The sequence below is a fragment of the Lepidochelys kempii genome, chromosome 5 (genome assembly GCF_965140265.1).
Source record: "Lepidochelys kempii isolate rLepKem1 chromosome 5, rLepKem1.hap2, whole genome shotgun sequence".
In the NCBI taxonomy this organism is placed as follows: Eukaryota; Metazoa; Chordata; order Testudines; family Cheloniidae; genus Lepidochelys; species Lepidochelys kempii.
This window is the reverse complement of record NC_133260.1, coordinates 22,344,214-22,372,093: the sequence shown is the minus strand read 5'-3', so window position 1 is coordinate 22,372,093 and position 27,880 is coordinate 22,344,214. Positions and strand designations below refer to the sequence as shown.

Sequence of the window (27,880 nt, the reverse complement as noted above, 5' to 3'; positions counted from 1 at the left end):
GGAATGGGAAGAATTGCTAGCAGAGAGGTCACAAAGTAATATCTTTTCCCTCTTCAATACTGCTCAGGGCACAACTATATTAAGTTGCTAGATTAGACATTTAACCATTGTTTTTAAGTCAGGTTCTGTAAATAAAGCCTATAATTTGGATAAGTTCGGACCAAAGAATTTTTACCACCGAGTTCCTTAATTGGCCAGTTTTACAGTTAAGTTAGCCAGTCTCCTCAGTTTATAAGTAACTGCCTAAGAGCATATAAAATAAGTAAATTTAAATTATATAATTAAACAGCCAACAAGTTTACTCATTACTCAATTTATTTGGATGAAACAAAAATAAGTTTGCACATCTTTGCGTAACCTGATAAAGATTTTGGAACATTTGAAATATATTAGTTTTTCCAATAGTTTTAACTTCAATCTTGGGCAAGGCCTTTTTCTTCTTGTTTTAGGATTCACGTTTCAGTAATACATATGCTCCCATTACTGCCAAAAGAGCATACTGTGAAGAAAACACACAAAGAATTATTACAGTCTGCCTTCTAAAAGATTTGAAACAGTTAGATGCTATTTCAGAGTAAGTCTCTGTTCAGTAAAAAGAAAAGGAGTACTTGTGGCACCTTAGAGACTAACCAATTTATTTGAGCATAAGCTTTCGTGAGCTACAGCTCACTTCATCGGATGCATACTGTGGAAAGTGTAGAAGATCTTTTTATACACACAAAGCATGAAAAAATTCTGTTCAGTGTTAACAACTCTTGGATTGGCTTACAACTGTAAGAATTAAACATATTTGAGATGCTATTGGCACATGAAAAAGAGCTTCAGCTGATGAATAGTTTATTCTTATTTTTATTTCTATAATTATTTAAATTATAAATTCAAATCTTAGATCATAACACTAAATATGCATTGTAATCGCATGCTTAATTACACATAAATGTGAGGCGACGGGCTAATTGATTAAATGTTACTTAATTAACTGAAAACAAGAAGTCTACATGAAAATATGCCATATGGCTAATTTTCCCTGTGGTAACCAAATCCATATATACAAATCTATTATCAGTTAACTAGGTATTTTACATAGGTGTAGAAATTGCTCCTTTATCATGTAAATACCAAATTACAAGCCCTAACAAGTTAATGTTCAAAATAATGTTGACTTACCTTAAATTTTGGGTAGTCATTCATTATTATGGTAACCATCCCAACATAAGGCAAAAAGCTAATTGACAAAAGTTAAAGCAGACAAATGTGAAATAATTTCAGAGTTAGAGATACCTAAATATTTTCCAAAATATACATGTTAGAGCTAGACATTTAATTGAAAATGTATGTTCCATACAGCAAGAGCTTTAAATTAGGATAGCTCCAAAGAGCATGTATTTGAAATACAACCTAGGAAACGTGGACCTCCCTCTCCCTTAATCAAATAAAGGCTTCATCCTTCTGCATGTTACTTAAAACTTGGTAAGGTAGTCAAAAAAGAAAATAAGATTGACAAGGTTTACACATCCACCTTCTTATACAGCTGCATAAGCAACATAAGTTACATCACTCACCAATGGTGGACTAAGTTCTAGTAGTTCACTTTTCATATATATATTTCATATAACTTAAAAACAGTTGATTTTGAATGCTGAGATAATGACTGAAAACCTCCAGCAATACCAAAGATTTTTCTCAAAAGAGGCATTATCTATAAAGTCAGGAAAAAAACCTCTATGGCAATGGCAAGCCAGTTTCTGGCCATTCTGAATAAGGCAAATCAATTCAGGACAGTGGGTGACACTTGACATGAGAACTCTACTTCCACCAAGAGTTTTCTTGATGGCCCAAAACACAGCCAGGACTCTTGAGCTGGCAGACACTTAGGTGACTGATCCAAAGTCCACTGAAGTCAATGGAAGATCTCCCGTTGACTTCAGTGGACTTTAAGTCAGGTCCTTATGTAGCTTTAAGCAAGGTTCCAAATAAGAATAGTGAAATAACCATAGACCTTAACACTCTCCACCACTACATATTTTTGACTGAATACGTTGGGGGTCTTTTAGAGACGTTCTCAGGCAGTTAGTATTCTGACAAAGAGCTAATGTGATTCACCTGAAAGATAACTAATTCTCGAGGTGGGTTTGTCTCTTTATGATCAGAGGATTTGATACAGTATTAATCCCTGTGCTTCTACCAACACTGATCCCAACCTAGAACTCAAAATACTTTCTAGCATGTACTTTCTATATTACTGAGGCAGGAAAAACATAGAAAAGTACTGCTTACCCTCTCGCTCTTCCAACAACATCCTTCTTTTCTAGCCAGTTCTGACCTTCTTTGTACAAGCCTCTATCATCAACTTCATTATTATCACCCTTAGTCAGAAATTTGATGTTTCCATTTTCTCTGGAAGGCAACAGGGTGACAAATTAATTTCTACTTCATTTAGAACCTCACTAATTAATATTTGCAAAGCATATTGAAGATGAAAAGTAAAATACTGTAAGATTAGATACCAATCTGTACACGCAGTCCTACTTGTTTAATAAATATCATCAAGGCATTTATGGTTTTCACTGACACATTTAGTAGATATAACAAAGTTTTTACATCAACCATTCAACATTAGAGAGATGTTTTCCACCAGGTACAAGTATGTATTTGATAGCAGCCTTCAACTACCTGAAGGGGTGTTCCAAAGAGGATGGAGCTACGCTGTTCTCACTGGTGGCAGATGACAAAACAAGGAGCAACAGTCTCAAGTTGCAGTGGGGGGAGGTCTAGGTTGGATATTAGGAAAAACTATTTCACTAGGAGAGTGGTGAACCACTGGAATAGGTTACCTAGGGAGGTGGTGAAATCTCCATCCTTAGAGATTTTTAAGGCCCGAATTGACAAAGCCCTGGCTGGGATGATTTAGTTGGGGTTGGTCCTGCTTTGAGCAGAGGATTGGACTAGATGACGTCCTGAGGTCTCTTCCAACCCTAATCTTTTATGATTCAATGTAACTTTTATTAGCATCAACAGCACTTATATGCATGTGAAGCCCTACATATTTACAGTAAAGTATACAGTTCTAAAATACCAAAAGTGGCCCTACCAAGAAAAATGCACTACTGATTTTGAAAAGGTCTAGGGTATGTGTATGTGAGAAGGATAAAGAATGCAACAACATCCAGTGAAGTATCAGATATATTGTCTGTCAGGGGATTAGAGGATTGATCTTACTCCCAATGAAGTTAACAGCAGTTTAATCACGTGTTCCATTGAAGGGAGGGTCAGACCTTGTATCCTGCCTCTTGGTAGCAGAATGGGCTTGATAGACTAATGCACTAGGTAATTTCCATCTTTAGCTTCCATGGTCTTGTTCAACTCACAACCATGATTAACACAGATATTATATGTTATTTCAAAGAAAAATATGATAAAATGGCTCTTTTTGATTAAAAGAAATATTGATGCGCTTTTAAATCTGGAGAAAAGATACAGCTACATAAAAATCAAAAACACTGTTAATAAAATAGCAAGACTGCACTGGAAACAGCAGTTAACTTTTACGTGGCTTTGTATGTGCTACAATTCTTTTCATCCAGGCTGAATCAGTTATGTTAGATCTGTATCATTTTGCACATGATAAAAGAGTGGTATATTACAATTATGTTTTGTTAAAAAAAAAAGCATCTGAAGCACTATCAAGCCAAAAGGGGCTTTCACTGGGTTTCATGGAGATACTGCTCAGATGCAAGACCTTTAAGGAACACCCAGGAGCTACAGAAGTTATATTGGTGATTCAGTAGGTGGCACTCTTCCCTCCCAGATAGAAATGAACAATGCCAAGCATAATATTACAGAGGACCATAGTGCTACAGATGCCAACTTTCAGAAAAGACACAAAAATGAAGTCCTGACCACTTCTGAGCATCAAAAAGCCCTTGATTCTTTTTGTAAGAGCAGGAGTCTTAAGCCCAGTGACTTGGCCAAATTCTATTGTGGATCATTACATTCTGCCTATCTAAATGTTACCTGTAGTTTCAAAGGGAAAAGATATTCTTCGCTTTGTCCTGAATGTTGCATATTTGTTGTCTGTTGTTAAACAGTTGCCATGTTTCACCCTAGAGATGGCTTCATTTCAGCAGTGGGTGAAGTGATATCATGTATAGTAGAAGCGTATATAAAGCACTTTGGATCAGGATTAAAACAAATGTAAAATGATTAACTTTACAACATTCACAATGGCATGGAATTGCTCACCCTGCTTCCACATGGATTTATAGAGATATTAAGACTGAAAAGAAAAGAAAATATACTGCTTTATCTGATGAACTCTGTGGTCTTCCAGAAAACTGTCTAATCACAGAATCGTAGAAATGTAGGACTGGAAGAGATCGTAAGAGGTCATCTAGTCAAGCCCCCCGTAATAAGGGAGGACCAATTAAACCTAGAACATCCCTGACAGGTGTTTGTCCAACCTATTCTTAAAATTTCCAATAATGGGGATTTCAGAACCTCTGCAGGTAACCTATGCCAGAGCTTAACCTATACAAGAGCTTATAAAAAGCTTTTCTTAATATCTAACCTACATTTCCCTTGCTGCAAACTAAGACGATTCCTTCTTGTCCCATCTTCAGTGGACGTGGAGAACAATTTATCATCCTCTTTATAACAACCTTTTACATATTTGAAGACTTATCACGCCCCCTTCAGCTCTCTCTTTCCTAGACTACGAAGCCCAATTCTTTCAACCTCTTCTCTGGAGAATTGAAATCTGACCTGCCCCAGCACCAAACTACGATCTGAAAACCATCCGGCTGCACCGGAAAACAGATCATACCTTAGCGTAAAGGGGTAAACCTCAATCTCTGCCTGTGCATTGCTTCCTCCCAGTCATTAAAACCTCTTCCAACCCCACAGCACAATCCTACCAAACTGACTTTCACCTCCATCATACAGGCACAAATCCTCCCACATCTGAGACAAAGAGAAAGCCTTTTGATTTTTGTCAGAAGCACAAGGCATGCTGGCACTTGAGCCCTGTTGTGTATTAAAGACCTGCTCTACTTTGAGGCAGTGGATTAAGCAGTCTGTTTGCAGCTCCTCAGACCTAGGGAAAGTTACCCGCACAGGTACAGGGCATGCACATCAGCTGCCCTGCAGCAGCTAGGCACGCAGTACAGCTTTCATACTTCCACAGCCTAAAACAGCAAAAGGCTTCTGTGTCTACACTGATACTTTTGTTGGTAAAACTTTTGTTGGTCAGAAGTATGAAAAGAAAACCCACCTCGACAGACAAAAGTTTCACTGACAAAAGCACTAGTGTGGAAAACACTATGTCGGCAGGAGACACTCTCCTGCTGACATAGCTAACACCGCTCATTAGGGGTGGTTTAATTATGCCAACAGGAGAGCTCTCTCCTGCCAGTATAGAGTGGCTACACAGGAGACCTTAGAGCGACACAGTTGGTCCGTAGTGTAGACATAGCCTAATTGTGCTTAGAGATGTGTGGAATCAGTGCCTCCACTGCCCCACCCCCTTTCCAGCTAGCATCACCCACACCTAGAAAGGGGGGAGGAGAGAGGTGATGGTGCTGTGACTTGTTTTGCCTTACAGAAAACTTTCTCTTATTCTTCCCACTACCAGGGTGCCCTCCAGAAGGCCATGCTGAATTTTAAGCAGTTCTTCAAATTAAAGAAGGTACTTGGATATATGAATATGCATTAAAAAAGACTAAAGAATGGACCTTTCATCTGGAATCATAAGTTAAATAGATATGATGTGGGGGGAAGAACCACCAACATCTTTAGTTCACCACGTATCAACTCACAGACGGACAACTGGATCAACACCTGCAGCATCAGTGGAAGATTTCTGCTGTTATGGAGTGAGGATATAAACCACTTACATTCTTTTTGGAAGAAGTTGTCCATCATATACAAGGATATGGTGTCTGCTTTTTTACACATCACTCTTCAGTTATTCCCTTTAAATGTGTCAGATAACATTCAAAGGTAAAACATATCCACCTGTCAGTAGCTCTATTATTGTTTTTAATAATGAATCATCTTTGGGATTGTCTAATCTGTATTCTGACAAACTCCATTTATCGTTTGGGATGGATTTGACAGAATTGTAAATTAATTCTTTATACTGCTGCCTTCACTCTACCATTTTTAAAGATTAAGACTTCTGAAGGCTCATGCGGTAAAAGTCACTCTCCTAGTAACAAAAGCCCCAATTTTGCAACAAACACTATGCGGGTGGGCTCCTAGCCCCACAGAGAGACCCAGGACTTCAAGGATCAGGGCCTTTGTTATCAGAATAGTCTTTGGGTGTGTACATGTACCTACACTGAAGTCAGTGGAGCTTCACACAGGTACAGGGGTCTGCCTGCAAGGAGCCTACTGCAGGATTAGAGCCAAAAATGTTTCTTTAAATAGTGGAAATAAGGTTTCTCTTCCAGCGTACCATATTTGCCATTTTCAGGAGACAGTATTAAATTAGAACATATCTGAAAATACAGAAAAGCAAAAGCATACTTAAAAATAAAAAAAAAAGTTTAATTACTTTTCATGGATTTTGATTACTCTGTGAACTATTGGGATATCTCTGCCCTCAACTTTAAAAACAACTATTTCACCAGCTCTAATAGGGTCTTCTTGGAAATTTGTTAAAAACAACAGGTCTCCTCTATGAAATGCTGGTTCCATACTGCCACTACAAACAAACAGAGAAAGATTATACTGGAGGTAAAATGATGTATGCAAGATGAACTAAAAAGAAAAGTAAAAACAGTATTTAATACCTATACACAAATCTGTGATTTTAATTGTTGCCCGAGTTTTGCACTTTCATTAACAACACTACATTTAAAACTATAAAAAGCTATTTAAACTTGACCTGCCTCTGAAAGATCCAAGTGACTGATCCTGTGAGACCCCAGTCTCAAAGAACAAGCTAACAGATTGATTTCATTAAATAGGTTCTATAGTGCTGTCTGTTATAATGAAGAACAAAGGTTTTACCGTAGTGGATCAGACTTTTGGTCCATCAAATCTAGTAAATGTGCCACCAGCCTTATATTTCAATACCTTATGTTTCAATGACAGGCCAAAAAATATCATAATATATTATGAAACAAAGCTGTACATAGAAAGGGATAATTCCTGCAGGTAAGTCTCATGCTTATGGAAGCAGGATATCTGATTATTAATCTTCAATTGCATAATTACACATCAGAAAAGTTTGCAGCCATTTTTCAAAGCCAGACACAGTTTTTGACTCAGTGGCAGCAACCTATATAGGAGATAAAGACTCCGAATCCCATTACCAATCACTTGAACAATGTAGAAACATACCTTTGCCAGTGTCACTCTAACATTTACTACAAAAACATGAAGCTCACTGGCTTGATATGAAAATATTTTGTTTTAAAATTTGGAATCAGTTTGTTTTGACTGAAGTGCTACAAAAGCAGGGTCATCTCTCGAATGTTTTGGGTGGGCACCCCAGAAGCAATGAAGGATTCCAACATATATTTACATGGTTCGTAAATTAATATGCTGCTTTACAGCTGTATTGCTCCACTGCTCATGGAAATAAGTTTACCATGTCGGTTGGTCAAAAGCTAAGAAGAGATATATGTACAATAAAGTAGCACAGGAGCTGATCATGGAGAAAACAGATTTCTCCCGTAAACATAGCATCCTTTGCAAAATAGCTTAATCGAAATTGGATCTTAACACAGATATACAAAAAGTGTTATTTAAGGATTTGCTAAAAGCTAACACAGAACTTTGGCTGTACCCTAAAGCCTCAAATATTCCCTAATAAAAGTTCTGCTATTACATAGTATCCTTATTGATGCAATTTCGTAGGACCCAATCCCTTGTGTGCTTAACTTTACACATTTGACCAAACCTAATAGGTTTGCAGAAAGGGGCCCTTATACAGTAAAATATTACATTAAATGTAGTCATTACTGAGGGAGGTGGAAGCTGCGCAGACTTTTATAAATAGTTGTCCAGAAAAGGAGTTTTGCCACAATTACTGCCCAATCTTATATCAATATAACGTGATCATAAAAAAATCTGAGTGAGAAAGATGCAAAACATTTTGATGGTGAAAAATGTAGAGAGGCAGTTGACAACTCTGAATATTTATAGCTAATATATATAATCTTTAAATATCTTTTCAGTAGGCAAAATATGCCATAATTTAATTAGCTTCATAATTCTCCACTGGAACTAACATTTTCACACCTGGTCCCTACATTGGGCTTCTGCTCCATGACTAGACTTCCTAGGCATTCTGGGAAAATAATAATAAAGTTAGGCACCTTTTCCGCATTCAGGCATATAACAAAAACATCTGGACTTTTGAAGGTGCTAAGCACCCAGAGCAGTCACTGACTGCAAGAATTTGGCAGCCCTAAAAACCAGACTATGTTTTATTTAGATACCAAAATATGGATTGAGAAGCCTAACTTTAGGCACCCCAGTTTGAAAATGTTGGTCTGGGTGCTTATTTACCCCTTGTGATAAAATTTTACTATTGGATAAGAAATAATTTGAGGAATATTTGCACCAGAAAAAGTTATGTTCTACTGTTATAACAAAACAAGTAGTGATTTAGACAGACATACCTGAGTACCACAACAATAGGGCTTTCACTTCCCGTGATGACAATCAGACCTTTCCATATCATAAGTGCAGAAGACACAATCATGGCAAAATTTAATACTTGGTAATATAGCTGCAAAGACACAAACAAACCAAGCCCCCCCCATAAAATAAAAAAGTGTCTAGTTAACAAGTACAGACTAGAGGTACAAAAGTAGAACTGCCTGATACAAACAGGTTTTCATTAACTTCACCGTTTTAATGTGGATTTCCTTCGCCAAAGTCACAGCTGGACACTATGAAAGTTTAACCAACTCTTAAACCTATTTTATTTTGCAAAACAGAGCTATGTGATGTATGAAACATAGATGTTTTAGGGGATACAACGTAAATGCATAGGGTAATTTCCGATATTTGGAACACCTCTGAAACCAGAAAGCAGAACTGGCTTTTCTTTTTAAAAAAACGTTGTGCATTAACAGTCATGATAGTGGTACAATGGTCTTGATGCTGGCATGCTAAAGTAGACTACGGTGAAATCTTGGCCCCATTGAAGTCAATGGGAATTTTACCACTGACTTCCATGGAGCCAGGATTGCACCCTGGGATGACATCCTCACTCCTACTCTGGTCTCTTTATACCACCGGAAAAGGCCAGAGCAGCATAAAGGGGCCCTAAAACCCCCCCTAAGCAACTGGGGGAGGATTCTCCGGGCACAGACAAGGTGGAAGACAGCAGCAATGTAGCCTCCTGAGGACCCCTTGCAAGCCCTGGAGTAGGGGAGCATATGGTGGGCAGGGATGAGGGTATGTCAGGGAAGGGCCTGCAGCACAGTGAAAATTCGAGCAGCAAAGTGGTCCTTAGAGCAGCCTGGGGGGGCTCCTGTAACTCAGACAAGCCCCAGGGATAATAAAGGATCAGGAAGGCAAGATGATGGCTTAAAACCATCTTAACCCCTACCTTGCCTGTGGCTGCAAATTTTGTGCTGCACTGTAGAGAAGCAACAAGTTCTCAGACCTTGTGATTAAAGCCTCAGTTCTGCACTGTGACCTGCACGGGTGGACTTCTGAAGCCACACAGAGCCCCAGTGAGATCAATGGGACTCCATTCAAGTACTACTCCTGGGGGAAATCTGCACCAAAAAACTAGAAATTCTGCACACAATATTTTAAAATTCTGCATATTTTGTCAAAAATAACACAATATAAATCAGGCCAGTTTCAATTATTTTGGTAATTTATTTCAAAATACCTGCCAAAAAATACGGCTGTAACAATACAGACAACATAAAATATTCAAGAAATGTTTTTTGACAATAGATTCCTTACTAGGCATATTAATACAGAATTTTGAGTAAGTGGGTTGCTGGGTGTGGGTGGGAAAAGTATGGAACAGGTTGGGTTTTTTCCCCTGGGGGCGGGGGGAGGGGGGAATTATTAGGGAGCCTCCTCCTTCCAGACCCTGGCTGACCCCTAGCCTCCCTCATTCAGTCAGGCACATCTGCCACTGTCCCCATGTGTCCCTGTGCCCTCACTCAGCCACCTCCTAACACCATATAGCCCTGCACCCCCACTCCCATTCCACCCCCCGTTTGTCCCCCGCCCCCATTAGCCCTTCTGAACTCGGTCTGTGTGACCTCTCAGCAGTCCCATGTGCTCCACGCTGTCCATCTCCCAACCCCCTCCCCCCAATATCCTGTGCCTCCTTACCAGGCCACAGGGGCAGGGCACTGTGAGAAACGTAGCCTCTTCTCTCTAACCCCACTCTGCAGCTGGCTGCTCTTGCCTGGCAGCAGCTGCCCTCTGTTCTGGTACCACAGCTGGCCCTGGTGGGCAAAAGGTGTAACTGCAGCGCCTTTCAGGCAGAATGTATTTTCTGCAGAGAAAAAAAATTTCTGCAGGGGGACATGAATCCTGCTAGTGCGCAGAGGTGCAGAATTCTCCCAGGAGTAAAGTACAGCTGCTCCATGATTATGGAGATCATAATGCAAGATCAGGCTTAAGTTTCCCCATATCTGTGCCAGTGCACTTCAGTTGTGGCTTACAACACCTCTCCTGGATCTCTTTTTTGTCAACACTTCCACTGACAAACCATGAGGTGGTTTTGTAATGAGGAGAAACAGAAAAGAGAAAGATATGCTCTTTAGGAAAGTGCTAATTCTCTCCTTGATTGCACTTATATCACTCCTGTTACTGTTCATGAGAGCTCCTTGCACACGTACAAAAGAAATTAGGCCCTTTACTGTGAACCTATCAGCATTCAGAGCCACTGTACTGTAAGCAAGTGGTACTTTTGTTCAGCTAGAATATTTGCGAGTTGTGTATATCATTCTCTGTTAACCTCATGTGTGAAACTCACAGTTGCAAAATATTGCAGACATTTAGGTTTAATCTTGGTGGGAAAAAAAAGCAATCCTGATTTGGTATTCTTGGTAGGATACTTTATTTTTTGGGAGGGTGGGGATTGGAAGGGGGAATACCTCACCAGGCAATTTTTACTTAGGGATACTCTAATTAGAAATCAGCAGTGACCAGACGCAACTCTCTATATCTATTGGCTTACTACAAGAGACAGAGTGGTCTAAGACTAGGCACAGGACTCAGAGTCAAGAAGTCTGAAATTTCTGACAGGAAGCTACAAAAACAAAGCTTGAACTTTGAGATACATACTAGAAAAAGCATCGATGTTCATGTGTATTAGCTGTTTCACCACAGTAAATACGTGCAGGGGTCCTGTATTAGTAACAAGAATAGCAACATGATGGACTCTCACAAAGTAGAGCAACCAGGAAGGAAACATCGAAAGATAGGGCACATTGCCAATCTACCACATAACAAGCACAAAGTAGATTGGCTGGTTGAGAACTTGGCATCTAGTTATGCTACATGTGTTGACTGTATATCTGAAAGCCAAGGATGTCCTAGTTTTGGGGGCCTGTTCCAATGCCTTAGGCAGCTTTAAAAGAAAACAGGGCTTTGGCCTGATTTTGGAACCCTCCTTGATCCCTAAATAATTGAACCGGTAATATTGACAGCAAGTTGGCCATGGGCCCATGTGACATGAGGACTACCCCATATTAATAACCAGACTGCCACATTTGCCCCCTTACCTTCCCCATCCATAAAGGCCCCGATAAGCCCATCAACTTTGTCTAGAACTTATTCACTCCTGAGTGGCAGGGGAAGGAGACAGAGGTGAGTAACTCTGTAAAAGAGGAGGCATAGGCACTCTTCTTCCACCAGTGGCCAAGTTGTGGTGCAATCCTCCCAGTCCTCAAACAAGGGTACTTCTCAGGATTTATATTTTTAGGGTGAAACTCTGAGAATCCTATACCTGTAATAACCATGCCTGAGATACCCACAAAACAACTCGGTCTGACACTCCGTAGTACGCTAGCTACAAACCACAGGCATGAACTGCACACTCACAACGCTAGACCTGTAGACTGAATGCAGCACAGCACAAAAAACTGAGCGGCCCACACATGCAACATGCACAACAGCTGCTCCATACACAGCAGGGTAGCTGGGGGCCTGGCATCGCTAGTAACGCGGGTGGCACCACACATACACTTGCATGCAACCCGCAGCCTCAACGTGCCACGAAACCAGGCGCATGCAACACGGCCCACGCACACCGGACACCACCACAGCTGCAGACACACGGAGCACCCCACCCCCTTTACCTGGCGCTTGTTCATTCGCCGCAAGTCCTCGAAGACGTCCATCGCCAGCTCCTTGCGCGGCGCCAGTCCCAAGGGAAAGGAAGAGAGAGGGGATGGGGGAGGCTGCAGCAAACCAGAGCGAGGGGGGACCCCACCACTCGTTCCTGCCTAGCAGCTGCGGGGCTGGGCCAGGACTAAGCCCGTCGGGTCGCACCCCAAGAAACAGGGGAGCAGGGCTAAGCCACTCACGTCCCCCCCCCCCCCGGCAGGAGCAGAGTGGGCGAGGCAGGCAGGGCTAAGCCCCCAGGCTACAGTGCGTGGGGCAGGGTTAAGTCCCCCACGTCCCCCCTAGAGGCAAAGGCAGGACGGCTGCAGTAGCACCCCAGGCCCAGCCGAGGGTTGCCGAGAGACCCGCTCCCGCCCCCCAAAAAGCCTGATTGGCTTAAAAAACCGCCAACAGCGCCCAAAAAAAAAGCGAGGGACGGAATTTGGGGGTCCTTTCGTCATGACGCTGGGCGGGGTTTGCGGCAAGCGTCATGACGCTGGGCGGGGTTGTAGTGTGGGGAAGCCTGCGGGCCATTACAAAAAAAGTGACCCAAAGCGGCAAAACGTCGTGGGCCGTGACGACTATAGGGCAGCCCCCCCCCGCCCCCCATCCCTCCGGCCGCAGAGCTCTCCCACCGCTAGAGCAGGCTGTCCAGCTGGGACAGTCATCTGTGACTCGCTTCGACCCCTGGGAATTGTAGTCCAGCTCGTTCCCCTCCTCCAGTGCCGCGCAAGGAACAGCGGAGTGGCTGGACTACAACTCCCAGAATGCCACCGTCGCAAGCGGCCCGCGGAGTGAGGCCCTCTGGGAAGGGTGCGTAAAGCTGCCTCGCCGTTTGTTGTCAGACGCGCGCAAAGCGGGAATCGACCTCTCAGGGGACCCCGCCGCGACCCCGCGAGCAACAGCGTGACAGCTCAGGGCGTCCAACCCTGCCTCTTGGATCAGGCAGCGTGTCGGGCAGCTGCGTGTCTGAGCGGCTGCCCCGTGGACACAGCTCATTGGCGGGGCTCGCGGATGTGGCGGGGGAGGCGGGAGGCGGCGCTGAGGGGCGTGGGGCGAAGCGGAGCAGAGCAGTGTGGGGCTGGTGGTGGGGAGGCCCCGCTCGCTCCCCCCCCCCCTTAGTGGCAGGGGAGCTCTGGGGTAACTGGGAGCGGCAGGGGGACGAGGCGGCTTCGGAGCAGCGGGTGGGGCGTGGCTCAGTCACCGCCGCCCAGGTCCTGCCTGTGGGGGTCCCCGCCAGCGGGAATGCGGTGGAGCCGCCAGGCACGGTATCCTGCTTGGCCAGGCCAGTGCCCGGAGCAGGACGACGTAGGGCTTGGTAACCCGCTCCCGGCGGCGCGGTGGGGAGGCGCTACCCCAGGGGTAGCGGATGGGGTCGGGGGTGGAGGACCAGCTTTCTGGACTTCAAAAGGCGGAGGTCCGGCCTTTTTGTACCTCAGAATTGGCAACCATGGTTGGGAATGGGGGCTGGAGGAGTGCGGGACGGGAGTCCTGTGGGGAAGGGAAGGGTGGGACTATTAGGGTCCAGGGGAACTTGGTGGCTGTTTGTACTGATCAGGGCAAACCCGCAATAGAAACTCTGCTGCCGTTTGTGCAAGCACTGCACATACAGGGCCCTCTTACCCTGGGGACAGAATGCTGCATCTCCTGCTACCCTCTCAGCCAAAGCTGTAAGCGCGCCTTTCTCCATAAAGTACTGAAACTAAAAAGTGGATTGCAATGAAAACGTACGCCATTTCTATGTGATATCACTTGCCGGACTCAGCCACAAATTTCTAGGTCAATAGAACAAACAATCCCACCCAAACTGTACAGCTTTTGTCCAAATGGATCCCACTTCAGGTGCTCATATGTATGAGATTGAAATCTTTTAAATAGCAGTGTCCACTGGACTGCGTTTGCACCATGCAGTCCTTGCACCATGCAGTCCTTGCACATCTTTTTCCTCCCCTCCTGTCCCCCACATAGTATAGGACAAGAAAGTGGGTTAGAGATACTTGCAATAAGCCATAAATCCCATGTCTTTATTAAGACCATGATTTTTATTGTCTAGCTTCCATGTGAGTGGTATCGTCATTGTGAAATAATTCTCTTTAACAGCAATGATGATACCACTCACAGTTACTATGTCCCTGCCAACAATCACAAGAAAAAAGAATCATCTGACACCACAGAGTGAATGAAACCACACTCTTGATCATTACATTGATTGCTTCTGAAAAAGAATTGATAGTGAAATCCTTAACAAACATCACATCCACCATGATTTCTCTTTCCACTGCAAAGAGGACAGCTATACAGTTCCTGAAATCACCATATAGTGTCAAACCAGCAGACAAAGGGGGCTCCACCATAGTCTCAACCATGATGAGTACATTAAGGCCAACTGACAACTCTGAGTCTATAAAGAACTCAAGACCCCACACTACAATTTACCCAGGAATTTAAGGATGTTATCAAATCCTTCCCCAAAGAACTCCAAGAGAAACTCTATAAACTCATTCATCCACAAACCCACCACAGAGACCTTCTACATGCTTCCCAAGATAAACAAAAGAGCCCAGGCATACCCATCTTGTCTGCCCATGGCACTCTTAGTGAAGGAATATCGGGACTCATAGAAACCATCCTCAAACCACTCACCGCACAAAGGGCCAGTTTCCTCCAGGACCCAATGAACTTACTCCACAATATTAACAACCTCCCTCAAAACACCATCCCTGCCACCGTGGATGTCACTTCCCTGTACACGAACATCGTTCATGATGATGGCATAGCTGTCTGCCTCAAATATTTACAGGGCAATGGACAACCCTCAGATATTGACCCTAACCACATCACCAAACTCATCCATTTCATCCTCATAGCAATTTTATATTCAATAACACACACTTTGTCCAACTCATGGGAACAGCCAGGGATACTAGGATGGCTCCCCAATATGCCAGCCTCTTCATGGGCCACCTCAAAGAACAATTTCTGGACAAATGCACCACAAAACCAATGATATACCTGAGATATATTGATTGATATTTTCATCGCCTGGACAGATGATTTAAAGTCCCTCAGATTTTCACCACAACTTCAACAGCCACCACCTGTCCATTAAACTCTCTCTGGAACTCTCACACTAATATCAACTTCCTGAACACCATGATTAACTTCAACAATGGAATCCTATAAACAACTACGTACAAGAAACCCACAGACCATCACCTCTACTTTTGTAGATCCAGTTACCACATCAAACATGCCACAAGATGCCTCAGAATATGCTCCAAGGAAATAGTCTGCGATATGTACCTTAACACAGTTGAAACCACCTTCACCAAACAAGGACATGCCACCAGAGAAGAAGATTGCACCATGAAATGGAACATCCAAATACCTGAAGAGAACCTGCTTCAATACAGAAATAAAACCCCCTCTGACTGCACACCTCTAGTTGTCATCACCACAGCACACTGGAACCCACATTGGGTATCATCAAACAACTACAACCCATATTCCAGGGGGACCCCATCCTGAAATAAATTTTTCCTAAACCCCTTCTTCTGGCCTCAAACAACCCTCAACCTCTCCAAGCTCATCATCAGGAACAAGCTCCCCACAGATCAGGAGACACCAATTCAAAGCAGCACCAGACCCTCCTAGAACAACAGATGCAAAATCTGCAGACATATCTCCATTGCTACAATGATAACCACCCCTACAAGACACCTTTGAAGATCCATGGGTCATACACATATCTGTCACAACATGTGGTGTAATATCCACTGCAGTACATGCCCCAATAATAACTATGTGGGTGAAATCTGACAATTGCTACACTCTCAAATGAATTCATGCAGGAAATGATAAAAGACAAAAACACCCTATCGCCCGGGGGATGAGCACTTTTCACAGAGAAATCACTCTATATCTGACTTATCAGTCCTCATCCTCACAGGAAACCTGCATAACATTTTCAAAAGACAAGCCTGGGAGCTTAAATTTATAACTGCTAGACACTAAAAATCGTGGTCTTAATAAAGACACTGAATTTATAGCTTATTATAACAATATGTAACCCACTAATCCTCCGCCCCTTCTTGTTCTATAACTACACATGTGTTAACAGAGGTAACATCTTGAATGGCCTTCTTCAAGTGCTTAATCTGTTCCAGGTCCTGGGCCAGAACACCTGCCTCCTGCAGCCTCTATGAAATGTCCCAGTATGGGTGAACGTTTCTACTGCTCTGGCCAAAAAATCAAGGAGGATAGAGTATTCCTCTCAGACATTGATAGTTGCCAAGTGGCTGCTGTCAGAGCTGTGACCATTGTCACCTGTATTGATCTGTATAGATGTGGACAATGCAGCATGCTTCCACTGGTGAAAACAAGGGGACAGAGATCTTTATAGATTGGGTAAGGGTCAAAGAGAAAAGGATTCAGTAAATTGTGGTTATGGGGGTGGAGGACTATTAATACTTGAGACCTGCCTCTTACCCACCATCTAAACTGCAAACTGACTGGTACAGGACTTGCCCTTTACTCACCTTGAGACATGCTTCAGGGGTTTACATATGGATAATGGCACAAGTTCACATATGGACATATTTACAATTGCTAGTGTAGACGTACCATTAGTGTATTAACCAAAACCCAGAGACTTCACACTGGTATTTACTGTATCTGCTAGATGTAAAACAGATTTGTACAGGATCACAAAGACTGCTCCTTCCCTAATCTTCCAGGAGCACACAGGAGGACCGGTGTATGTTGGGAGGACAGGGTTGGAGCAGGCTGCACTGATAAACAGATGTAGTAGTCACTCAATATTTTACAAGTGTTAATAAGCAAAGGGGACATAGGAGTAAACAAGGAGATGTGGGAGGACAAAGTCAAGACTCCAAGATTACCAGATTTAGGAAGCATACTTAAGATCTGAGTTAAGGAGAGGAATATACAACCATGGAAATGTTACTCTTAATGAGGGCTTTACCATTTGAAGCTGTAAAGGAATAAAGAATCCAAATCTGTCACTTCCTTTGTGAAGGCTGACTGCAATTTTGTGAAACAGGTTTTCTTACTGTACTGTTTAGGCTTCAAAAGGGTTTTTCCTCCCTTCATTGGGAGGAAATCTGTTATTCATCTACTTGAAGAAGTGACAAAATAAAGATTAAAAATAGTGTTTGTGGCAACTTGATCAGGGAAAACAATCCATAGAAGAGAAGCTGACATATCATAGTGTCTGTGTTGAATGTGTTATCAAAATAGTTTGTAGCCTCAGCTTGTTTTTCATACATCTTCCAAGATATATGGAGTCTTTTTACAGAGTTTAGAGAGGGCACCAAGCAAAACAGAAAAAAAGAGAAGAGTAATAGGGAAAGTTAGGCAAAGATGTGGGATAAGTCCAGTGTCCAGACACTCCACTGGCATATTCTGTTCACAATATTGTGATGAATTGTTAATGAGAGGTTCATGAGTGATTCAGGTTTCTGAATTTCATCCATTACTGTATGAGTAGCTGCTTTTGATTTTAATTCTGCAGAATTTCTTGTAAAAGAAAGAATAATTTCTCATATATTCCTCTGTTTCCAATTAATCTCCTTATATTGAATCAGTTCTCAATTATTGCCTAACTGAATGGCTGTTAGACTTCCACAACAATGATTATTTAGAGCCCATTGGTTTATAAGCTGTAAGCCTTTTACAGTTGTTTTCGGTGCTAGCAAACTGATACTAGCTAAGGCCATGTCTACAGTACACAGTTTTGTTGACAAAAGTCAGCTCTCATCAACAAAACAGTGGAGGTGTACACACTGCAATGCTCATCCCACTGATTTAACTCTTCTGCTACGCCATTGTAATAAAACTACCTGGATAAGAGTCATAGAGCTTTTTGTGACAAAGTTAGAGTGACACAGTGTCCGTGTAGACACTGCGTTGCTTATGTCACCCTAAGTGGCCTCCAGGAGGTGTCCCACAATGTCCATCATGACCACTCTGGTCACCAATTTAAACTTTGCTGACCTACAGCTAGGTACACATGCATGTGCCCCTCCCCCTTTAAAGCCCCAGGAATTTTTGGAATTCCTCTTTCTGTTTGCTGAGCCTCCAGAGCTCACATCCTATATCCAGTTGACAATGCCAGCTCCCCCACAGCAAACATGTTCCTGCCTGGAGTACACCGGAGTTGTTGGATCTGCTGGGTCTGTGGAACTTTCTTACCTATCATGCCTTTCATGCCACTTCTACAAGCAGCTGCACACCACCCTTGGTGGCAAGCACACCTCCACTGCCAAGAGCACCATAGATACTTTTGGGGGGAAGGAGGTAGCATCCAGTGGAGTGAACCTCAAGGACGAAGTGGTGGATGAGGAAGAGGCGCTGGAGGAGGATGGAGGACAAGCAACAGGGTCATCCATTGGCATGGCAAGCCAGGACCTCTTTTCAACTCTGGAGGGGTCTAGCCAGTCCCAGCAGTCCAACTCTTGTGCTCCTGATGCAGGAAAGGGGAGCTCCTGTAACTACTCATTGTGCTTTGATACTGCAGGGAGACATGAGATAGAGGTCTTTTTTCTCCCTCAGGGTAGAAGAGGGATAGAAATAACCAACAGTAGCACTGTTTGCATCTACTTCTCATTCCCCTGTGCAGCTAGGCAGAGGGGGCCCTGTGGAAAAGTTTGTTGATGCATACAGGGATGTCTTGGGAATCATCCATAGAGATCTCTAGGAAACAGTCCTGGAAATACTTCACAATCCTCTGCTGAAGGTTCGTTGGGAGGGCTGCCTTGTTTCTTCCCCTGTCGTAGCAAACTTTGCCCCACCAATTGGCAGTTACTTCTGCAGGCACCAAAGCAGCACACAGGTTAGCAGCACACAGTCTGCAGCCACATGCATGCAGGTTATCCTCAAGAGTGAGATATCAGCTTTTCTCATCCCTGCCTGTTGAAAATGGGGCCAGTATTCAGAATAGGGTCCTGTTGCAGGTCAGGCCCACAGTCACGCCTACGCACCCCCAGGCTTGGGGCTGTGCGGCCTAGCGGCTGGAGTCCATGGCTGCCCCCGGGCTCGGGGCTGTGTGGCCTAGCGGCTGGAGTCCATGGCTTCCCCCAGGCTCGGGGCTGTGCGGCCTATCGGCCGGAGTCAGTCACTGTCAGAAGGGGCTGCCACCTCACGGGAGGCGGGGGCCAGGATAGGGGGACACGGGCCCTCCTTCTCCACCAGGTCCAAAGCCAGGGCTCTGTTGGTGGTGGGTTGCCTGCCACCAGCTTGGCAGGGATCTGGCCGAAACACGCAACGCTAGCCTCTGGCTGTCCAACCAACTCCCCGTAAAGTCTCCCTGGGTTACTTCCTTCCCGCTTCTCTGCATCTCGTGGCTTCCTAGTTCCCTTGGTTCCTTCTCCCTCAGTTGCATCCAGCACCTAGGGGTTTAGGGTTGCTGTCAGCTGGCTGGCCTCCGCGTCATGGAGTGCCTGCAGCCCTTCAGCAGGGGCCAGCAGCACACCTTCTTCCCCTACAGCAGTCCACCCAGACTGAGCCGGGTGCTCCCTCTTATACTGGTGTTGCACTTTGAGCATACCCAGTAGGACCGTTCCTTCCTCATCCCACAGTGAGGGGTTAACCCCCGCAGTCCCAGTGCAGGGCATGCATGCTCCGTCACAGGTCCCTAGGCATTTGTAGTGATCCCCCTCTGAACAGCCTCAACCTTTTGTCCCATCTTGCCCCTTCCCCCTGGGCCAAACTCACAATGGTTAGGACTCTCGCTGAGCTGTGTGCCTGCCAAGAGAAAGTGAGAAAGTGGTGTGTGTAACTTGTATGAATCAAAGCTATGAGTGCAGTCACAATAGTTTCTCTTTCTTTAGCTTCTGTAGATTTGCCCTTAAGGGTCTCATCCTGCACACTGGCTGAACAGCTCTGTCTGACAAGGAGATGAACCAGGAGGAGTAAGGAAGACATGTTCAGGGAGGTGCTGCAATCATCTGATGCTGCTGATAGCGAGCAGAGAGCATGGAGAGAGGCTGTCAATGAAAAACTGAGAATGGATAGCCAGGAGAAGAAACAGGCAGGAGCGGAAGATACAGCTGCTTGAGGACCAAACAGACATACTGAGATCCCTGATTGTGCTGCAGATCCATGTTCGCCTCCCCTGCAGCCCATACAGAACTGCCTTCCATGCCCTCCCCACACACATTCCTCATGTGTTCCCAGGCTGTCACATTACCCCATGCACTCCAACCCTAGGGACATGTTTCACGATGACACCTGAACATACATCCTGTTGGAAGACCTCATTTCAAAGAGTGCTCTTCATTGTCATGTCCCTGGTAGGAAATAGAAATGTTTGTATAGCTGTATACGTAAAAATGTATGTTTAGAAAGAAAATGAATTTTTATTTGTCTCCTACATACAATGGTTGCTGCTGAAATTCATACACAGTGGCAATCTGTACATTTGCAGAGTACAATTAACACAAACACAGCAATCATTACAGGGGTCATGCTACAATGCAAGACAGAAGTGCCTGCTCAGTGTATTACAGAAAGGCATATTAGTGGGGCTCTTTGTCAAAATGTTCCTTCAAAACCTCCCTGATATGAATAGCTCCCTGTTGAAGCTCCCTAACAGCCCTGCTATCTGGCTGCTCAAAAGCAGCTGCCAGCGGATCCACTGTAATGCTCCACCCTTGCAGAAACGTCTCTCCCTTAGTTTCACAAATGTTATGCAGAGCACAGAAGGCTGCTATGACCATGGGAATATTTTCCTCATTGAGGTCTAACGTGGCAAAAAGGCAGCACCAGCAACCCTTTAATCTGCCAAAGGCACATTCAACAGTCATTCTGCACCTGCTGAACCTGTTGTTGAAGCGCTCCTTGCTGCAGTTAAGGTTTCTGGTGTGAGGCTTCATGAGCAATGGGAGCAAGGGGTAGGCTGGGTCTCCCAGGATCACAATTGGCATAGAAAAGAAGTCCTTTCTGTTCATGTACTCAATTGCAAGGTGGTCTGGGGCCAAAATGGGGGGATATGCATGCCGTCAATCATCCTGCTGCAGTTAGGGAATCCCATTGCCACAAATTCATCCGCTATTTCCTGCACATTGCCCAGAGTCACAGTCCTTTGCAGCAGGAGGTTAATGGCTCTGCACACTTGCATCACTGCAGCTGACACAGTAGACTTCCCAACTCCAAACTGATTCTTGACTGATCGGTAGCCGTCTGGAGTTGCCAGCTTTCACAAAGCAATCACCACTCCCTTCTCCACCATGAGGGCAGCTTTTATTTCAGTGTCCTTGTGCTGGAGGGCAGTGGCAATCTCTGCACACAGTTCCCAGAGGTGGATTTGTGCATCTGAAAGTTCTACAGCCACTTCTCGTCATCCCAAACCTGCATCATGATGTGATCCTGTTACTGCTAGTTTCCCAATCTCCATACCAATGGTCCACCGTGTGCAGCTGCTCCATGAATGCCAATAGCAATCCTGAATTGTTTCTTTCCATGGCACACAGCAGGGCAGACACCATGGTGTCATTATCAGATTCACCGCTCATGAAATACTGCAAGATCAGCCACTCTGTGTTCATAACGCTCATCAGAAGATTGGAGAGCAGTTCAGGATCCATGCTTTCTGACTGAGATGGCAAGTGCACAGGTTACAGGGACTGTTGAAAATGTAGTCGGAATGATGGGACAGAGGAAACTGCATCATGGGATGGTGAGCCCGCCCCCATGAAGCACTACAATCCCTTCCCAGAGCACCCAGTGACAGATGGTGGTGAGTTGCACAGAGGAAGAGCTACCCACAGTGCACTGCTTTCTCTGTCGATGCAATAGCACCCACTGTGTACGCCAGAGGTGGGCAAACTACGGCCTGTGGGCCACATCTGGCCCGCAGGACCATCCTGCCTGGCCTTTGAACTCCCCGCCAGGGAGCCTAGCCCCCCAGCCCCTCTCCTGCTGTCCTCCATTCCCCACAGCCATGCCACCGCGTGGGCAGCACTTTGGGCAGTGGGGCTGCAAACTCCTTCAGGGCAGCGCAGCAGCATGTCTGGCTCTGGCCGGGCGGCATGGCTGCCAGACATGCTGCTCAGAGCAGCTTGGTAAGGGGGCCAGGGGCCAGGGCTGTCAGGTCCCGGGGGGCAGTCAGGGGACAGGGGTGGTTGGATAGGTGTTGGAGTCCCGGGGGGCCTGTCAGGGGGTGGTTGGATGGGGCAGAGGTTCTGGGGTGGTGGTCAAGGGATGGGGAATGGAAGGGTTGGAAAGGCATGAGAGTCCCAGGGGCCTGGCAGGGGGCGGGGGTGTGGATAGGGGGCGAGGCAGTCAGGGACAGGGAGCGGGGGGGGTGTCCGAAGGGATGGGGGGTCCTGGGAGGGGGTGGTCAGGGGACAAGGAGCAGGGGGGTTGGATGTGTCGGAACTTCTGAGGGAGGCAGTCAGGGGGTGGGAAGTGGGAGGGGTCGGATAGGGGATGGGGCCAGACTTTTTGGGGAGGTACAGCCTTCCCTACCCGGCCCTCCATACAGTTTTGCAACCCCAATGTGGCCCTCAGGCCAAAAAGTTTGCCCACCTGTGATGTATGCATTCTGCCGTCACAAGGACCGTCGTGTGGACATGCAAAAGAGGTTTAATTACAGCGGTGAATGATCATCTATTTAACTGAAATCAACTTATCTTTGTCGTGTAGAAATAGCTGAAATCCTATTTCCTGACTGGCTGACTGTTCCCACAAATACATTTCCCCCCTTGCCCGATGTGGAAATGAGGATAAGACAACTACTAAAGTACCTGCACTCCACCCTGAGGCCCCGCCTGCTCACTGGTGTCTCTCCACCCCCAGCCCCCTGATCAGCTGGCTGAGGGCTCCTCTCCACCCCCGGCCCCCAACCCCTGCCCACTGGGACTGTGGGTGCGAGGGAGGAATCCCTGCAGCAGGCACGACTGGACTCTCCACATATAGCCCTGCGAGCAGCCAGGGGGCACCCCATCCACACGAGCCTGGCCCCTCTGCAGCCTGGGAGCAGGCAGACGCCTGCTCACTGCCCCCTCAGCTGATGAGGCAGTGGATCACATGACAGGCGAAATCCAACAAGGCAACATGGTTATGGCTGAGGGGTAAACGGCAGCTCTCTGGTAGTCGGTGGACAGCCCCTGGCCACTGCCTGGGTAGCATATGTTAGCTCTGGCTTTGAAGGGGAGGGGAGGATCCCTCTGTGGGGATTCAGATATGCCCCTCCTGGGAAGGGAAGGTGAGGTCCCTCCTAGCCCCTTTTCAGACTGACCAGCTGAGTTATAACCTCCTTCAAGTCTGAGCCAGGTGTTTCAGGAGAGTGCCTATGATATTGGCCATGCACAGACATGAAAAGTCCCTGTGGTGTATCTTGTAAGAGGTGGGGGTGGTTCCTGTGTCTGTGGTCAAAATTGCCCTCTCCCCTGTTGTACTGGGGGTGGCCTTCTGCCCTGGCGGCTTCACTCCAGTGGTGCTTTGGGCAGCTAGAGTGTGTATGTAGCAGCACTTTTCCTGAGAGACTGATAGCCATTCGACTGTGTGTCATAGGCCCTATATTGCTGTCAGATAAATGAGTTTCTTCTGTAACTCAATTGTTAAAGTCTTATGTTTTGGAGCAGGGCGGGTCTGAGTTCTACCCTGGCCATCACCATGAAATTCTGGTTTGCCTGATGTGTGGCATAGTAATAGCCTTGAATTTTCTAAGTGGCCCCCAGATTTGTGTGTATATAGTTATACATAACCTTAACTGTACCAGAGCTTTGGCTCTGGCATAATAAATGTGTGTACATTTGAAATCCTGAAGGCTTAAAGGGTCTCTCTAAATATTACTTATTCACAGAAGAAGTCTATGCAAGATGGATATTAAGTACATTTTGAACATGCCTGCCTTGATAACAGTTAGTTTTAACTATTTCTGTAGTGCCCATCACAGTTATGCCAAGAATCATTTTCATCAGATGAAATACAGGGGCAAAGTCTCAAGTTGGAAAAAGAGAGAATTAAAGTTAATTAGATATTAAATGTCTCACTGAAATACCCAAGCAAAATGTGTCATTCAAGAAGGGGAAACTGTAAAATGGGTTAATCATTTGTACAGTATATCATGTGATTTCCCTCAACTTAGGTGGATTAGTACCAATTACATTTAACGTTAACGAGAGCTCCATTAGGCTGCAGGAAGTGTGATGAATTGCACTTAGAAATAGATTTGTGCTGACTAGGCAATCTGATTATAGCTCAATTTTTATAACAAAATGAAACCATTTTACAGTTTTGGTTTTTTTTTAAAAAAAATCCATTAAATGTATCAAAATGAGGGAACCTCCCTCTGAAAAACAAGAAGAGGCAGCTCCGGAAATGTATTCATGAATCTTGTATCTTTAGATGAAAATCAACATCTTGTGAATTCCCCTCCCCCCCCCAGTTAAGATAATTAGTTCCTTTTTTAAAGGCTCTCTCATACTGCTATTGATGTCAGTGGCAGACTCCAAAGTTGCATGAAAGAGTGTAGGTTGCAGGCAGGAAGATTAAAAGAACATCAATTTAAAATGGATGAAGTTTTCGACTACTATAATTACAAGCAACATTTAGGATTACAGCGCTTACAAAATTAGCAGTGAGAAAAATATTTGTTTCAATTGTTTGGTTTACTCTGTATATTTGACAGTACATTGTGCATGGATAAAGCTGCTTTTTATGGCTTCCCCTGTATAGTCACAAAATGTACTCCACAGAGGATTAACATCAAAAAATGTTGACTAGAATACAAGTTAATGGTGTCCCTTTAAATATCTCTTTAGAAAAGGTGTTGTTTATTAATGAAAGGAAAGAGTTATCCTTTCAAAACTTTCAGCATAGTTGCAGCTTTAGGGCAAGGTTAATTAAGCCTCAATCTACACTACTTAATTGGGACAGAGGTGGTATTACATATTTTATGTATATGTGCCTCAGGGGTTAACTGAGGCACGGGGACGTTCATGCTCTCACACTGGGATACAGTGGAAGAGTCAGAAATACATAGTTCAGGCTCTGAATGTGTATTGATCACTATACCATAGTTCCCTACAAAGTTTGACACCAGGCCCACAAAAGGTTAATCCAGCCCTGGATGCAATCTTATGCACAAGGAATACAATGTTCTATTTCTCTGAAAACAAGGGGACTCAGCAGCAGAAGTAGCAGTTTCTTAGCTTATAGCCCAAAGCCTCTTTAGCCAACAGAACCAAAAGCTCTCTTACTAGCTTTTTCCTAACTCACACTGTACTGACAGACTTTGCTTGGCTTTCTTGCTGTTTGCCTCTGTCTCTCTCAGTTCTTGTCTGTTCTCAGTTTCTGTGTATTCGCTCACACTCCCCCGTGGTCACAATACCCAGTGGAACCTCTGCCAAAATAGTGCTAATATCTAGGCAGATTCTAGTAGGCCTTGTTTTAGATGTGGCACCTTACTCATCTCTTATAACAATTTGAAATGAAGGGTGTGTTCACACCTCAGTTTGAAAGAGATGTTAACATAGTAATAGTCAAACGTAAAAGAGACCCCCCCCCCAAATATAATACATCGAAGCAAGCAACTGAATATTGACAAAATGTACAAGTGTTTATATAGAAATGCTAGAAGTCTAAGTACTAAGATGGGTGAACCAGAGTGCCATTAAAATGAGGCTGTTGATGTAATAGGCATCATGGAAACTTGGTGGAATGAGTATAATCAATGGGAGGTGGTAGTACCAGGGTACAAAATATATAGAAATGACAGAGTACGTTGTGCTGGTCGGGGGAGTGACCTATGGATCAAAGAAAGCATAGAGTCAAACATAGTACAAATCTTAAATGAATCAAACTGTCCCACAGAATCTTTATGGGTAGAAATTCCATGCTTGAACCATTAGAGTAAAGCAGTAGGAGCATAGTACCGATGACTGGACCAAGATGGTGACAGTGATTGTGAAATGCTCAGGGAGATTAGAGAGGCTACAAACACAGGAAACACAATAATAATGGGGGATTTCAACTATCCTCATATTGACATGTCATCTCAGGATGGGATGAAGAGATAACATTTCTATATACATTAAATGACAGCTTCTTGGATCAGCACGTCCTGGAATCCACAGGAGAAGAGGCAATTCTTGATTTAATCCTAAATGAAACACAGGATGTGGTCAAAAACATGACTATAACTTAACCGCTTGGTAAGAACAACCATAAATGTAATTAAATTTAACATCCCTGTAGGGGGAAATGCTAAAGAAACCCACCACAGTAGCATTTAACTTAAAAAAAGGGAACATCACAAAAATGAAGAAGCTAGTAAAATGGAAGTTAAAAGGAGCAGTCATAGAGGTGAAATACCTGCAAACATCATGGAAACTATTTAAAAACCATAATAGAGGCTCAAACTAAATGTACCCCCCAAATTTTAAAAAAATCCACCTACCCACCCAATAGTAAGAGGACTAAAAAATGCCACCTTGGCTAAACAGCAAAGTAAAAGAGGTGGTTAAAGGCAAAAAGGCCTCTTTTACAAATTGGAAGTCAAATCCAAGTGAGGAAAAGAGAGGAGCATAAACTCTGGCAAGTCAAGTGTAAGAACATAATAAGGCAAGCTAAGAAAGAATTTGAAGAGCAACAAGCTAAAGACACAAAAACTAACAAAATAAATTGTTAAGTACATCAGAAGTAGGAAGCCTACCAAACCATCAGTGAGGCCACCGGCCAAAAAAAAAGACAAGGCCGTTTCAGAGAAGCTAAATTAATTTTTTTTGCTTTGGTCATCACTACAGAGCATATGGGGAAATCCCCATACACGAGTCATTCTTTTTAGGGGACAAATTTGAGGAATTGTTCCAGATTGAGATATCAATAAAGGAGATTTTGGAACAAATTGATAAATTAAACATTAATAAATCACTAGGACCAGATAGTATTCACCCAAGAGTTCTGAAGGAACTCAGATGTGAAACTGCAGAACTACTAACTGTGGTATGTAATCTATTGCTTAAATCAGCCTGTTTTTCAGATCATTAATATAACACCTATTTTTAAAAAGACTCCAGAGGCAATCCTGGCAATTACAGGACTGTAAACCAAACTTCAGTAGCAGGCAAACTGGTTGAAACTATACTAAAGAACAAAATGATCAGATACATAGATGAACGCAATATGTTGGAGAAGAGTCAACACAGCTTTTGTAAAGGGAAATCATGCTTATTAGAATTCTTTGAGGGGGGTCAACAAGCATGTGGACAAGGATGATCCAGTGCATACTGTGTACTTAGACTTTCAGAAAGCTTTTGACAAGGTCTCTGACTAAAAGCTCTTAAGCAAACTAAGCAGCCATGGGGTAAGAGGGAAGGTCCTCTCATGGATCAGTAACTGGTTAAAAGATAGGAAACAAAGGGTAGGAATAAGTGGTCAGTTTTCACAATGGAAAGTGGTAAAGACCGGGGTCCCACAAGGATCTGCACTGGGACCCGTGCTCTTCAACATATTCATACAGGTTTTGGAAAAAGGGGTAAACTGCAAGGTGGCAAAATTTGCAGATGATAAAAAAAATTGCTCGGGATAGTTAAGT

At 44.2% G+C, this 27,880-nt stretch overlaps 1 protein-coding gene and 1 long non-coding RNA gene across 3 annotated transcripts; one reads left to right on the top strand and one right to left on the bottom strand.

The window, feature by feature from the left end:
• Positions 1-297: 297 nt before the first annotated feature.
• SEC11C (SEC11 homolog C, signal peptidase complex subunit) lies at positions 298-12,762 on the bottom strand. 2 transcript variants are annotated; one of them, XM_073343641.1, is made up of 6 exons: positions 12,294-12,742; positions 8,631-8,740; positions 6,554-6,703; positions 2,278-2,397; positions 1,168-1,225; positions 298-499 (listed from the first exon to the last, which is right to left on the bottom strand). In XM_073343641.1, the coding sequence occupies exons 1-6, from the start codon at positions 12,333-12,335 to the stop codon at positions 446-448; spliced, it is 534 nt and encodes a 177-aa protein (XP_073199742.1). In that variant the 5' UTR covers positions 12,336-12,742; the 3' UTR covers positions 298-445. The 2 variants fall into 2 exon arrangements, with proteins under 2 accessions (XP_073199742.1, XP_073199743.1); XM_073343642.1 differs by lacking the exon at positions 6,554-6,703 and having other exon boundaries at positions 12,294-12,762.
• A 689-nt stretch (positions 12,763-13,451) lies between these two features.
• LOC140912015 (uncharacterized) lies at positions 13,452-20,689 on the top strand. The gene is made up of 2 exons (XR_012159205.1): positions 13,452-13,626; positions 20,169-20,689. It is a non-coding gene; the product is annotated as an uncharacterized lncRNA (long non-coding RNA).
• Positions 20,690-27,880: the final 7,191 nt, after the last annotated feature.

What these genes read in the sequence shown, in the direction of transcription:
- SEC11C (XM_073343641.1), bottom strand. Translation starts at nt 12,335, where the DNA reads ATGGACGTCTTCGAGGACTTGCGGCGAATGAACAAGCGCCAG. An exon ending in GTAATCAAAATCCATGAAAA is followed by an intron (nt 2,398 to 6,553) that starts GTAATTAAACTT and finishes GTTGCCTTCCAG; the next exon opens with AGAAAATGGAAACATCAAAT. An exon ending in GTTGTTGGAAGAGCGAGAGG is followed by an intron (nt 1,226 to 2,277) that starts GTAAGCAGTACT and finishes TTTGTCAATTAG; the next exon opens with CTTTTTGCCTTATGTTGGGA.